The sequence below is a fragment of the Syzygium oleosum genome, unplaced genomic scaffold (assembly GCF_021117445.2).
Source record: "Syzygium oleosum isolate NSW1041296 unplaced genomic scaffold, Sole_v2.1 Sole_v2.18, whole genome shotgun sequence".
NCBI classification, from domain to species: Eukaryota; Viridiplantae; Streptophyta; class Magnoliopsida; order Myrtales; family Myrtaceae; genus Syzygium; species Syzygium oleosum.
This window is the reverse complement of record NW_026607502.1, coordinates 6,629,047-6,642,835: the sequence shown is the minus strand read 5'-3', so window position 1 is coordinate 6,642,835 and position 13,789 is coordinate 6,629,047. Positions and strand designations below refer to the sequence as shown.

Here is a 13,789-nt window from a genome sequence, read left to right as displayed (position 1 = left end):
TTTTTTTTCTGATTTCTTCCTCTGGCCGGTCCGGCGACCGGCGGCCTGCCAGAGGGGAGGGCCGACGAGGTCGACCTCGCCGGCCTCGCCGCTGCTGAGGCAAGGCCGACCTCGCCGTCGCCTGGTTCGCGACGGCGAGGTCGAGCCTCGCCCGGATCTGGGCGAGGCTCGACCTCGCCGTCGCGACCCGGGCGTTGGCGAGGTCGGCCTCGCCGCCTGCAGGCTCGCCTCGCCTTCGCCCGGTTCGCAACGGCGAGGCGAGGCCCGGCAGCGCAGAGGGCGGGTGACCTCGCCAACGCCCGAGGCGCGTCGCGACGGCGAGGCGAGGCCCAGGCCGGCGGCGAGGCCGACCTCGCCATCGCGACCCGGCGACGGCGAGGTCGGCCTCGCCTCAGCAGCGGCGAGGTCGACCTCGCCGGCCCTCCCCTCTGGCCGGTCGCCGGACCGGCCAGAGGAAGAAATCATAAAAAAAAAAGAAAAAAAAAGATTAAAAAATTGAAAAAAAAATAATAAAAAATTGCCACGTCAGCGTTGGCCGGACGGCCGGCGCCGGCCGGCGGCCACGTCAGCGCCGGCAGGCCAAAATTGGCCGGAATGACTGAATTGGCAAGAATTAGAAAGGTTTAGGACTGAATTGGCAAAATTAAAAGGTTTAGGACTGAATTGGCCGCCGTACAATAGGTTTATGACTGATTTGACAAATTTCCCTGGTTATGTATAAATAAGACATGCATGGCTCTATAGCTTCATAGCAACATCAAGCATTGTCGATCAATCTTGACATCCTTTTGCAGGGTCCTCGTTTTGTATCATCGACACTTTCTTTCCATGGCGACTCGCATTCTCTTCCATGGCATTGCAGCTCTTGTAATTACTGTCGCTGTGGCGGATCAGAGTCCCCTTCAAGATTTTTGTGTTGCGGACCCTTCCAATGGAGGTAAACTTTTTAAGTAATGTTTAAATGATAGAATAGAAGATACATTGAGAAAATACTTTAGGCATGCAAGTCATGACAATAAAATTCCTTATCTCCTACAGTTTTTGTGAATGGGTTCGCATGCAAAGACCCCAAAATGGTCCGAGCCAATGACTTCTACTTCGGAGGACTTCACTTAACTGGCAATGTATCAAACCCGGTCGGATCAAAAGTGACTCCCGTGACAGTGGCTCAGTTGCCGGGGCTCAACACCCTCGGCATCTCGCTTGCCCGGATTGATTATGCACCATGGGGCATCAACCCGCCCCACACGCATCCCCGTGCCTTAGAGATCTTGACGGTAATCAAAGGTACTCTTGAGGTCGGGTTCGTCACCTCCAACCCCGACAACCGTCTCATCACGAAGGTCCTATCCAAGGGCGACGTGTTCGTTTTCCCCGTGGGACTCATCCATTACCAGAGGAACGTTGGATACAGCAATGCCGTTGCCATCGCGGCTCTCGGCAGCCAGAACCCTGGTGTCATCACGATCACAAATGCGATTTTGAGATCCAATCCGAACATTGCAATAGACATTCTTGCCAAGGCATTCCAAGTCGATAAGAGCATCGCTGGTCAGGTCCAGTCCAAGTTCTAGAAACTGAAATTTGAGATTCATTTGCTTCCTAAGGATACCCTTGTGTCTTTGGACATTTAGGACCAACTATTTGTTCATTGTTGTTGTCCATTATTTATTCAATCTTGCGTCATTATTCTTTCGGTAGAATCAAGTCAATTAATGCATTGTTTGTGCTCCTAAAGCTAAATTCTTCTGCTTGTGCAAACTTTTAGCGTTACGATCCTCCCTCCTTTCGAAAGGGTTTAGATATGGCAATCTGTGCTTTCTGCATCGAACTTGCGGCTTAATTGATTACATGCATTTATCCAATGACTCCAATTTTTTGGGGGTAAGCAATCGATTCCATGAGAGAATGCGTTATGCTCTGGTTATGTGCATTTATCGTATGACTCCAATGTTGTTGATCCCGAGCATAAGCACGTCTCGTCCGGAAATATCTAAGGAAATTTCTAAGGTATAATAGTAGATTGTACAATTACATTTTGTGCAATACTTTTGCACTTGAATACGGTAACACGTCATGACCAATCTTCCCATTTTTTTATTTTGCATAAGAGCTTTTTTCAGAACCCTCGTTTTGTGTCATCGGCACATTTCTTTGGATGCTGACTCTCGCTCTCTTCCTCGATCTCATGGCTCTTGTAGTTACTGTTGTCGTAGCTAATCAATGTAGTCCTTTCAGCTAATTGCCGTTGGAGTTCACGGACGTAACTATTCATAAGTTGTCCATATTACATTGACAATTCTATGTCCTTGCCACTTACCCGTACTTTGGCTCTCCTGACTTACATAGTACAATGAGATCTATTAAGGTACTTCGTAGGGTCGTGCTTACCTCTCTAAAGTGGGTCTTTTGTCGTAAAAGAAGCATGCTACCGTAAGTTGAGTATATCTAGAAAAACCTCTCCTTTTTGAGAAGATACAATGCGAAAGTACTTTAGACATGCAAGTTTTACCAATAAGTTTCGTTGTCTCCTGCAGTTTTTGTGAATGGGTTCGCATGCAAGGACCCTATGACGGTCCAAGCCGATGACTTCTACTTCGGAGGGCTTCACTTAGCCGGTGACACACCAAACCCAATTGGATCAAAAGTGACTCCCGTGACCGTGGCTCGGTTGCCGGGCCTCAACATGCTAGGCATCTCGCTTGGTCGTGTCGACTACGTGCCATGGGGCATTGTCAATCCATCCCACACGCATCTCCGTGCGACTGAGATCTTGATTGTCATTGACGGTACTCTTGAGGTCGGGTTTGTCACCTCTTCAACCTGGACAACCGTCCCAGAAAGAAGGTCCTCTCCAAGAGCCATGTGTTTGTTTTCCCCCTCATGTTGGATCCCGGTTTAGTTAGGATTGTGGATGCTGTTTTCGGATCCAATCCATAAATCGTGACAGACATTCAAATTCAATAAGAGCATCGCTAGTCAAATCCAGTCGAAGTTCTAGAAAATATAATTTACGATTCCCATTTGCCTAGCGAGGAAGTTGATTGCCTCTCAAAGTGTTTCTATTCGCATTAGACGATATATTGAGCTTGATAGGTCATATATCGATATGACATGATGCTCATCTAGATAGATATCTTTCGCAATATACCAAATCTCACAAATGTTCAGATAATGCATGTACCTTGCATTTTTAGATTATATGAATGATCGCCAGTGCTTATATCCTATTCCAATGGAATATAAAGAGCACTTCAATTAATTGTGTTTAGATATTTAAACCAAATATTTGTTTATTGTTGCCTTCAAGATTGGAGTTACGGATGGCATTTATTTTGTCGATTCTTTTTTCGATGTAGTCTATATTCTTTCTCTTGTTGATTCTACATACTCATGAATTAGTGAACTTAACGAGTAAAGCAAGATAGAGAGAAGAAATGCACCATAAGTCTAAAAAATTGCAACTCGAAATCAAATTCTAAAACTTTAAATCACTGGGGTTTACCCCAATGGCTACCATTCTCAAGTGAGAATGGGTAGGTAGAGAGTTTGAAACTGCTATCCTTCGGATAGAGGAGTTTATGGGTTTATGGGGTTTCTCCATATAGACTCCACTTGGGGGTCCAAAGTCCAAAAATATACTTGAGACCAAAAACAAAAGCCAAAACTTCAAAATAGTTTAAATAATAAGATACATAAAGTAATAAGCAAATGCAGAAGACTACATATCCTATCAACCTAAGACCCCAAAACTTTTAGTAACTTTCGGAAGTTACAGACACAACTCTGCCGGAGACGATCATCAAAAGGAGGGAGGAGGAAGAGGAGAATTATAGAAACCCTTTAGCCAGAGGAGCTGAATAACGTACAAAGATTTTCAAGGTACCACTTGAGATGGGGATGACACTTGTACCCAAGCAAATTCTTCCTTGTAACCCATGGCCGCATCGCAAGACGCTTCACAGGAATAAACAACTATAGTAGCCCAGTCAAGCGAATCTGCATCGTTCTTCACGCCGAAATAGTAAAGAAGCTGAGGCAAGACCTGAAAAATAGAGGGCAGTGATAAAAAAGGTCATCCAGTGCGCGATGGTACACAAATAAGAGCTCTAAAATAGATGCATATCATGGTAAAATGACAGGGAGGGGTTTCAGCAACTGCACGTTGACATAAAATCTTTGAAACATCAAGGTCTTTCGGAAGAAAAGGATGCAAAAGGACAACCTGAAATTCGAAACACCGGGGCTTTCCACAATAGCTGCAATTGGGAATATCTGCTGTTGATGGCTGACCACTTGACATCGGCCACAAGGGCCTAGCGAATACATTTCGACAGTACCTGTTCATTACAGGTAGAATAAACAAATAAGATTTGCGATTTTCTGATTTTCCAAACAAATTAAAACCATTCTTATTTCAGACTGAGGGAGAGGAAAGAGTAACAACAGATATTGTTCTAGGATGTCCAATGAGAAATTACTGAAAAGTGGCTTCGAAGTGTCAAAACAGTAATACGACTGACCTGGACTAGGTTACATTTACTACAAACGACTCACAGGCCACATTCAGACATTAAGTTGATACATGTATAACCCATCTATAATTTATTCAAAGAAATTAACTTCCATTTGAATGGCATCACATCTCATCACAACTCATATGTGTCCCAGTAGGACATCCACAGTAAGGTTCTAAATGTTGTCAAGACACCATGACTCTGAAAATCTAGTCAGGCTCTTCTTGGACATCGCAGAAAGAGTGTTCCATCCAATAAAAATACCCAATAAGCATACTTGATATGCACGTCCTCATTGAAGAATTCATGCATTTCAAAACCATACATTGCAGTTAGAATGGAAACTATCATTAACCTTAAAATTTGCTCAGGCGCCCTGGCAATGCGTTCTTGGAAGTTGCCCCAACTCCTCCTGTCACTATCACCCTACTCACAGAAAAAGGCAAAGGATAAAGCACGTGAAATTTTTAGCAGAACTAATTCTCAGAAACTACGGTGCAATTATACCTGGAAACTATCAATAAGTGAATTTATTGAGTCATCCATCTGGTTTCTGGATACCAGACAATTGGTATTATCCAAATCAGCGGACACGTCGACATCATATTCAGCCTCATTCTCATTAACAATCTCATGTTCAGGCCATAGACTCCTGCTTGCAGCTGTTTGCAGAATTACAACGTAGAGAAGTCAACATTCTAAAAGTACAGAAATAATTACCGGAAGTTAAATCATGATGCCAAGTTCAATTTCAACGTCAAGCATAAGACTACATACCGAAATCGTCACAGCTAAATCACTACATATATCTCTGGTAGTCTACGTACTAAGGCATCTTTAAATTACTCCAATAGGACCACTACTATGCCAACATGACAGAAAGAAAGCACTAAAATAACTGTTAAAACAGAGCTTCGAAGTAACTCATATTAACAACAGAGCTGTGCATGTGAAGATGGAAAATTCATGAGACCTAAGAGGCACATATACAAGCACCTCCGTGCAATACTGGTATAATTATCCAAAGAAATCTAAAATAGTTGCTCACATTTCTGGTCTTCTGCTGATGAGTTTCCCGCATTTCTGCTACTAATTTGGCAGGTAACTTTATGACCGGCGCACCAATGCATGGCCTGCAGGTGAAAAACAAAAAGTGTTACGGAAAAGATCAGACTGATCGTGAATGTGTATAAGGAGCTGAATAACCTAGAACCTGATGTTTTTCAGAGCAGTATCGTGCGTCTCTGCATCTACCACAAACTTTATCTCCTTTCCATGTTCCACACCAGTTACAAAGTGGAGCTGCTCAACAACAGTACATTTTGGCCAAAACGGGAAGGATTAGTACCATAATAACTAAGAGACTAACTAGGTCATCTATGAGTTCAGTCTTTGAACTAAGGCCCTTGGAGGCAACAACAGGACCAAGTCATAGAAATCTCCAATTAAACAAAGACAGCATATTCATCTGCTCGTACGTATGTGCAATGTCAAAGTATTCCATCCACTTCCAATGAAAAAAATCAAAATGTGACTGACTGGGAAAAGACATAAAAAGCTACCTCCACTTCCTAAAGGTTTGTCACTCCCATCATGCCGTGGGGGTTCACTTGAGTAGAAGGGATTGTCACGAGGCAATTGGCAACGAAAAACCTTCACACTTGAATACCACCAGAGGACCAAAAGAATGAGACAAATTAGATTAAGACAAGTGCACAAATAATAAACTGAAACGGGACTTGCTGGATTAAGACCATTGAAAGTACCTTCGAGATGCATTTACTGCAGGTCTCTTCCATTGTTCATGTTGATCATGAAGAAGACAAGACATCGACAGACATGCGAACAAATATAATGTGCGATGAAACGTGGATTCTCGATCAAAGGTCGGTGCATATACCTAATAACGTCACAATCAATGAGAAAAAGTACAAACATCTACTAAACAACATAAAAAAAGGGACCCGTGGGCTGAGACAACACTACCAACCAAATAAATGATCTACTATTGAGAGCTCATAAATGAGGCAACTGATAGAAATGAAACTTCTTTCATTGCTTACATGATCACCAAGGGAATAGATAAAAAGAAAATAAGACAATTTATTAAGAGAAGGACACACGGTCACCACAATGCCAATAGGATACCAAAACACTCCATCTAGTACATGCATATTCTCCACACGCATGCTAATGATTAAGACACAAGTAAATACACAGTCTTGGAAAGAAGAAGCAAGTCAATAACAAATATAGTCCCATATCCGTCAACAATGAACAGTTATAGAATTCCAATCAACAATATACGAAAAAGAAAAAGATTTTTATCCCAGTTAAGTGTAACAGGAAATTCAATGGTTGACACACACTACATAGAAACTCATCTAAAGCAAAAGAATAATGTACCTGAAGCAAAAATTGCAAAGGTTGTCCACATATATCACAAAGGCAAGACCTACCAGATGGTAGATTATTTGGATCCAACCAAGCCTGCATTCAGGCAAAAAAACCATAAACCACAATGATGTCAAGCAAAAATCAACATTTTGACATTTCTATCTACTTTTATTGAATATCCAACAACTTGTCCATTAAAATATGCTCTTTAATTTCATATCCTACTCTTGAAGAAATCATAGAATGCAAATTGGAAGCTGGTGCAAGAATGCCAAAAGTATTCAGGCAAAAAGAAAAGATAACTGAAAAGGTCAGAATTTTGCAAAAATAAAACGCACCGGTACTCCACCAGCTTTGCTAGGGAAGAGTTGACGCAGCAGGGACCATTTATTTTTTGGCTTCTCTACAAAACCTAGAGTTACCAGTTTTTGCACTTCATCATCTTCATTGTCATCATCATTCATCAGATCCTCCACTTCTTCTGGATCTGCATCATCATCCCCGTCGTCATCGTAGGAAGAGATATGAGTATTCCTCAGCATCTCCACTGAATCATCGTTCTCACCAATCTCCATGGGCATTTTAATAACTGCACCAAATCAGCAAAATACAAAAGCTCAACACCATATTTAATATCAATAAGAAAAAGTTGAGTGAGATAAACAAGAAATGCAAATACTTAAATCAGCTGACCCATGTAAGTAAATAGACACTCATACACACATATCAGTTCAGCGGACCGACAAATTGTCTGATTGGTGAAATGAGAATAGTTCACAATGCCTTGTTAAAGAATCAATCAAAGAAGAGAACAGCGCCATCATAACAACTAGCAATGATGCAGTCCAAATCATTCTATGAAGATGATGAATGCTAGAAATACGAAGACAGGTCTACTAAATTGGTTTTGTAAGTGACATGAAAAAGTTATATTCGATGTTGAAAAGGACCCACTCATTCAAAAGCCCAGTTACCATCTGCCAAGCAAACCAATTTAGTAGAACAGTCCTAGCATACCTACCGTTAATATCAAATTTACACACACTCGGGAACATCAGCTTTTTCACTTAACTTCATATTCTGCAGGAAGCACCCAGGAATCTCGACACAAGCACAGAAGCACAACTTCACACATCCAGTGCAATCAAAGTGAGGTAGTGGGAGAAGAGCAAGAGAGGGAAAGCAAAACCCACCAAAATTAGACTAAATCGGGTCGAGCAGAGTAGGTCAATTGGCCCAACTCATGTGAATACACTAGCCACTAAATCGGTATCAACAGGGCAATATGAGGGTCCAACTTCAAATTCGACTTAAAGGCTGAAAATTGCATACTGACAACAAAATTTCACGCGAAAACAAGGAAGAAAATAGCCAGCCGCGGAATCACCATACACAAATTATGATCACAGACGTAGCTAAAGCCACCAACTTCCAGCCAAAAAGAAAACCATTTAGGAAAAGAATGAAACGACGAAGAACAACGCCCCACGGAAACATTACACAATCCGTGTATTATCTAGACACTGCCGGCCGCATACGAGAGAGAGAGAGGAGCAACCTTGAGGATGACGGCGACGGCGCGACGGCGAGGTGGCGACGGCGACTAAGCGGAGCGAAGTGGAGAGAGAGAAGAGGCGTGAGCTTGTGTTTCGGTTTTTTTTGTTTTTTTGTCCGGTCGGCTTATGTAGGTTTCGCTTCGCTCCCTAAATTTCATAAAAACACAAAGTGAGCGGGCTCGGGCCGGACCCAACCCAACCCAGGAGTCGGATATTGGCCCGACCCAGGCCCGGATTCACCGGCCTATATTTGGGGTCAGGCCCGCCCAGATTTTCTTCATCAACATGGATTTCGAAACTTCAAATTGAAATCGACACATGAGAGCTTCAAGCTAGGGGTAATCGGATCCTGATCCGGTCCGATTTCAAAGTGGAACAGGGAATCGGATCGAGAGGATCGGTTCCCAAAAATGGTTCCCAAAAATGGGAGTCCCCGATTCCCAACCCAAGACTTGGACCGGTTGGTCCTAGGACGGGGAACCGATTTTTTTTTTCCAACTACTTAAATGTCATATGTTCTAAAACTGGAATTGTGTTCTCTATTATTTTTTTAGAAAAAGATCAGAGTAATAGGACCCTAACTATGCGCTCATATATCTTCTACGATAAATTAACCCACCAAATTGCAAATCAACCACATAAATTGCATATTGAAAACAATAAACTAAACCAATCAATCATCGAGAGATAAGGATTATTTTGTAACCATGAATGATCAAACATCAGTAATGATATTCAAATTGAGAAGACAAACACAAAAACGAGGATGAGTAGCTCGCGGACGACAGAACCTAGGAAAGGAGAAATAGTGGATGACGGACGAGCCAAAGAAGATGGCGGACGAGCCAAAGGAGAGAGATGGCAGAATGACGCTGGCGAGTGGCAATTGGACGAGACTCGAGAAGTCGAGAGGATTGAAGTGCTTCACTTAAGATTTAGTTCACGTTTTACTAATTTTTTGAATAAATAAAAAATAAAAAAAGTATATATAGTCGGTCCGGTGAATCCAGTTCGATCAGTCCAGTCTGGTTGGTCTAGTTTAGTACGGTTCCCTTTGGAACCGGGAACCGTACTAAACCGGACTGCTTGGACACCTGTTCTACTTTTAGGAATTGAGAACCGGACAAAATCAGCTAGTTCAATTTGGACTAGTCGATCCCCGTTTGGGCGGTCTGTTTTACACACCCCTACTTTAAACCATGAAGGTATAAACTTCGTCGTTAACCCACTTTATTTACCACTGAATTTCCGTGGTCGCCACCTCGTTGTTGTTTAGTGACGATACGACCACCGTTCATTGCTTGAAAAATGATGAAGCTCAAAGAGTCCGTTTGGTTCAACTTTGCAAATGAACCTTGGGAGAATGCAAATACCTTTAGGTTAAAGCCCTTTGGGGAAATGCAAATGACGTTTGCTAAAAAATTCTTTGTAAAACTATTTTGGCTCAAGTAGTGTTCGGCTATTTTTTTTTGCAAAGGGCTTTGGGACCCTTTATTTTTTTTTAAAAAAATTACCCTTCCCCGGAGCCGACGAAGGGCTATGGCCGCCGGTGAACAGATCTGGCGCTAGTGGCCATTGCCCAAGGTCGGGCGATTGTCGGCAACCCAAATCTGGTGCCGGCGGTCGTCGCCCGAGGTCGGGCGACCCCTGGCAAGGGTCACGCAGGCGACCATCGATTGGGATCGCTCGACCTAGGCCGTTGTCGCCTAGGTCAAGTGACCTCACCGACCCTTCACCATCCAGATTTGGTGTCATCGGCGCCCTTGCCAGCCACCCTTTCACGAAGAAGATGAACAGTAACAGTAAGGGGCAAAACCGGAATATTAAAGAATAATAGAGGGTAGTTTGAGAAGAAAAAAATTAGATTTAGCATTTGGCAAATGCTGATAGCCCAAAATTGATCCAGACCAGCTTTCAGCTTTGAGCATTTCCAATGCTGCCTGTTGGCCGAAAGCCCATTTGGAATGCTTGCCAAGCGCCCTAGCATTTTTTTAAAGGGCTTTCGGCCTGCCGAAATCCCCTTGAGAATGCTGAACCAAACGAGGTCAAAGTAGTTGAAGATGGAAATACGACTTTTAGCCCGCTCTTCCCCATGTCGTCCATGCTCGTGCACGCAAAAGATTAGAATAAAAGACCCTCTCTTTCCTAAAAGGGGCCCTTTTCCTTCTGTCTCTCGCGCCCCGAAAGCCAATCCCCACACTGTTGACACCTAAATTTTATCTATGTCGTTTAAGGTCTAATTGCATAGAAAATTGGGGGATTAATTTTTAACCCCTAAATCAAAAATATTTTCATGGCATATAGACATCAGGTGCATTTGCGTTAATAAGGCCTATTAGAGTATATTTTCCTTATTTATTTTCAAAATAAATTTAATTTAATTTTAAAAAAAAACGTTATTCAACGCTTATGAGGGTCGGCCCACTCTCGTCTTTCTTCTGGCCATTTAGTTTGGCCCCCGTCAAGCGCTCCTTCCCCTCACGCTCGGATAGGATGAAGACGAACAGAGACGACAAAGTAGAGGTGTGCTCTACACGAGGAGGCTGATAGCTGCGATTCCAGAAGCGGGAAGCAGTGGTGCAGCGCTGCATCCTGACGGCGCAAGGACCCAAGAGATCCGCAGCCGTTTTAGCAAAGAAACGGACGTGATTCAACCCCCAAGGAGAGAGACCCGGAGCATGCGGCGTAGATCAAAATGGGGAAAGCACGCCGATCAACGGGATCTTTGAGCCGAAAATAGAGGGGAAGGAGAGGCTGGCATTGTTGGACCGAAAGTCGTCATACAAAGGGGGCTTAAAGGTGAAGTGATGGCTCTTAAAGGTCACCAAGAGAGCAAGGAGGAAAGGGGAAGAAAAACGGAGGAAGAGAGGGGAGAGTTCAAAGAAAAGAGGAAAAAAAAAAGGGAGGTAGAGAAGAGAGGCCAGAGGAGACAGAGGGGAACCGAGAGTGGAATGAGCGAAAATGGAGAGAAGAAAGGGGTTTTGAAGAGGAAAATGCTTCGGTTCTTCTTTTCGGGAGGTTCGCCCACAAATTTCCTTCCCCTTCAATCGCTTCTTCGCGAACGCCTCTCGCCATAGTTTTCGATTGCCTCGACCGAAGACCATCCGGCCTCCTAATCTGCCCAAGACCAAGTCACTGCGAAACTAAGCCCTAGCTGCAGCGAAGGGACGAGCTCAACCTCATCCTTCATTCTCTTCGCCGATTGTCCGCCCTTCCCGAACCAGGTAACTCCTCCATTTCATGCTCTGTTTCATCCTGTTTTTTTTAACTCGAGAACGTTAAACCACCCCCCACCCCCCGGAACAAGTATAGACTTTATTCTTTCTCTAGGGTTCTGTATGGTCGTGCCCAGTGGCGTGATCTTTAGGAGTGTGAGTTTAAGCAACTCCAATCCTACGGTGCTTGGTATCATGCTTTAAATGGTTGACTAGCTCCATCAGTTGAGATTTCTTTAATCGGATGCAAAGTCTCTAAATTTCACTGTCCCTAAATCAAATGTCTAAAAAATATTAGAAACCAATGAAATCCTAATTTTTCAATCGAAGGTCAAATTCTTCGATTTGACCAAGAAGTCAACATTTTGCTATTTTTACGAAAATTTGAAACCTTAAGGCCTAATTCTACCCGTCTATGCTAAATTGACACCTACATGCGATTTTTACGTTTTGTAATTTTTGACCAAGAATTTATTTTTCTTTTTCAGGTTTGACCAAAGAGTCATAAAAAAAAAGGTCAACTCTTGATTTATTAAAAAACATGATGCCTAATTACTAATCAATGCAATGATCCTAATTTCTATGTGCAATTGTGTTGGAAGCGAGTGTCGGGAGAATCGACTAACCTGTTTGATGCACTCCAAACAAAATTTCAAGGATCGTACGTTGAATCACCAGCAAATGATGAACGAATCTACTACACATTGGTCCAAATACAATCACAAGGAAAGTATTCTTGTTCCACAGCGTTAATGCCAATTGTCTTCTCAAAGTAGATACGGAATCCTAATGCGTCGAGAGAGAAAGTTCTGAATTTCTATTGTAAATTGTTCATCTACCGAAGAAGTTATCTTAACTTCCATTAAGAAACTCTCCTCGCATCTCTTCAAAATGTGTCTCTCAGACACACCTCTTATTAGAGTAAATGGTGTCCCTTGGACACACACATCATGGGCGAACCGACGAAATATAACATCTTCCATTCGCACATGATGGGCTTGATGATGCTCTATCAAGAACATAAGGCATTCAACATTCATCTACCTTAGAAATAATTCATACTGGCAAGAAAGCCGTGTGACCAGTGAGTACACCTGCACTTGGGAGCTCTAATTATGCACCTGTTAGGGACAACATAATGACTACAACCCCAAAAATAAATAAACAATTGATATCTCACAGTGCCCCAGACATATTTTGTTACATTAGTCTAAGTATACCTATCCCTTAAAGGCTATACTTGACTTTTCTCAAAAACACCATGTATTTACAATTATTTCCGAAAGCCATTGAAGGCGAAATAATTGGTCGACCACTAAACACATGTGATAGATGTAAAACAACAATAGTCTTCCTTCGCACTCATGTCTCTCTCCATTTCGGAACAACTGCTTTCCTAGACACGTCCCATAAAGCCATATCTATTCATGACTGCCAGTAACATGCTAAAGTAGCAACATTGATCTTCTATTTTGAGAACATAGTCAGAAGTAACGTAGGGCACAAAGTAAGGTAAATTATAAATTACCTTAAGGACTCACACGATGAATAAATAGGGATAATTGTACTTATCTCCCTTATTGGTCAAATAAAGCACATGTAGTATGAATCACATACTATAGTGGATTTCTCTTTCTATAAGAGCGTATGTCATTTATTAATCATATCCACTATACGAATCTTAGCCTAAACATAGTCACATGCTTCTCACGTACCCATATTTAGCCCGAGTGCTATATCAGCTCGCTTTCCACAGCGCCCAATTTAGTACTCGCATCCGGCTACCTTCAGGCATACATGATTGTGGGACTATCATGTTCGGTCTTATCACATACAAATAACAGACCTCATCTTGATTCCGATCAAGGCGACATTAAATCATTTTATGTACTAAACTGCTATTCCAGCTTTTATAGTACATATCGTCTCATCTCAACCCGCTTACTATAGCGTTTGAGGTGATTGCTCATGTGAGTAAGCCAATCATTGCCTGGTGACATACCTTTCAACAATATATGTGTGTTTGTGCTAGTTTCATAACATTGTACTAATTGATAAAACATCAATTCATTAACAAACAAGTACAATACATATACACACATAA

General features: G+C 42.4%; 2 protein-coding genes across 4 annotated transcripts; one reads left to right on the top strand and one right to left on the bottom strand.

The window, feature by feature from the left end:
- The first annotated feature begins 816 nt into the window (after positions 1–816).
- LOC130140364 (putative germin-like protein 2-1) lies at positions 817–1,574 on the top strand. Its single transcript, XM_056319507.1, has 2 exons — positions 817–937; positions 1,039–1,574. The coding sequence occupies exons 1-2, from the start codon at positions 829–831 to the stop codon at positions 1,572–1,574; spliced, it is 645 nt and encodes a 214-aa protein (XP_056175482.1). The 5' UTR covers positions 817–828.
- Positions 1,575–3,658: 2,084 nt separating this feature from the next.
- LOC115662779 (uncharacterized) lies at positions 3,659–8,580 on the bottom strand. Of its 3 annotated transcripts, none has more exons than XM_030584878.2 (11): positions 8,473–8,580; positions 7,253–7,503; positions 6,924–7,007; positions 6,284–6,417; positions 6,080–6,177; positions 5,731–5,819; positions 5,566–5,650; positions 5,025–5,179; positions 4,873–4,943; positions 4,226–4,340; positions 3,659–4,045 (listed from the first exon to the last, which is right to left on the bottom strand). In XM_030584878.2, exons 2-11 carry the CDS (start codon positions 7,493–7,495, stop codon positions 3,878–3,880), a joined length of 1,242 nt encoding a protein of 413 aa, XP_030440738.2. In that variant the 5' UTR covers positions 7,496–7,503; positions 8,473–8,580; the 3' UTR covers positions 3,659–3,877. The 3 variants fall into 3 exon arrangements, with proteins under 3 accessions (XP_030440738.2, XP_056175484.1, XP_056175483.1); XM_056319509.1 differs by lacking the exon at positions 8,473–8,580 and adding an exon at positions 8,108–8,215; XM_056319508.1 differs by lacking the exon at positions 8,473–8,580 and adding an exon at positions 7,936–7,984.
- Positions 8,581–13,789: the final 5,209 nt, after the last annotated feature.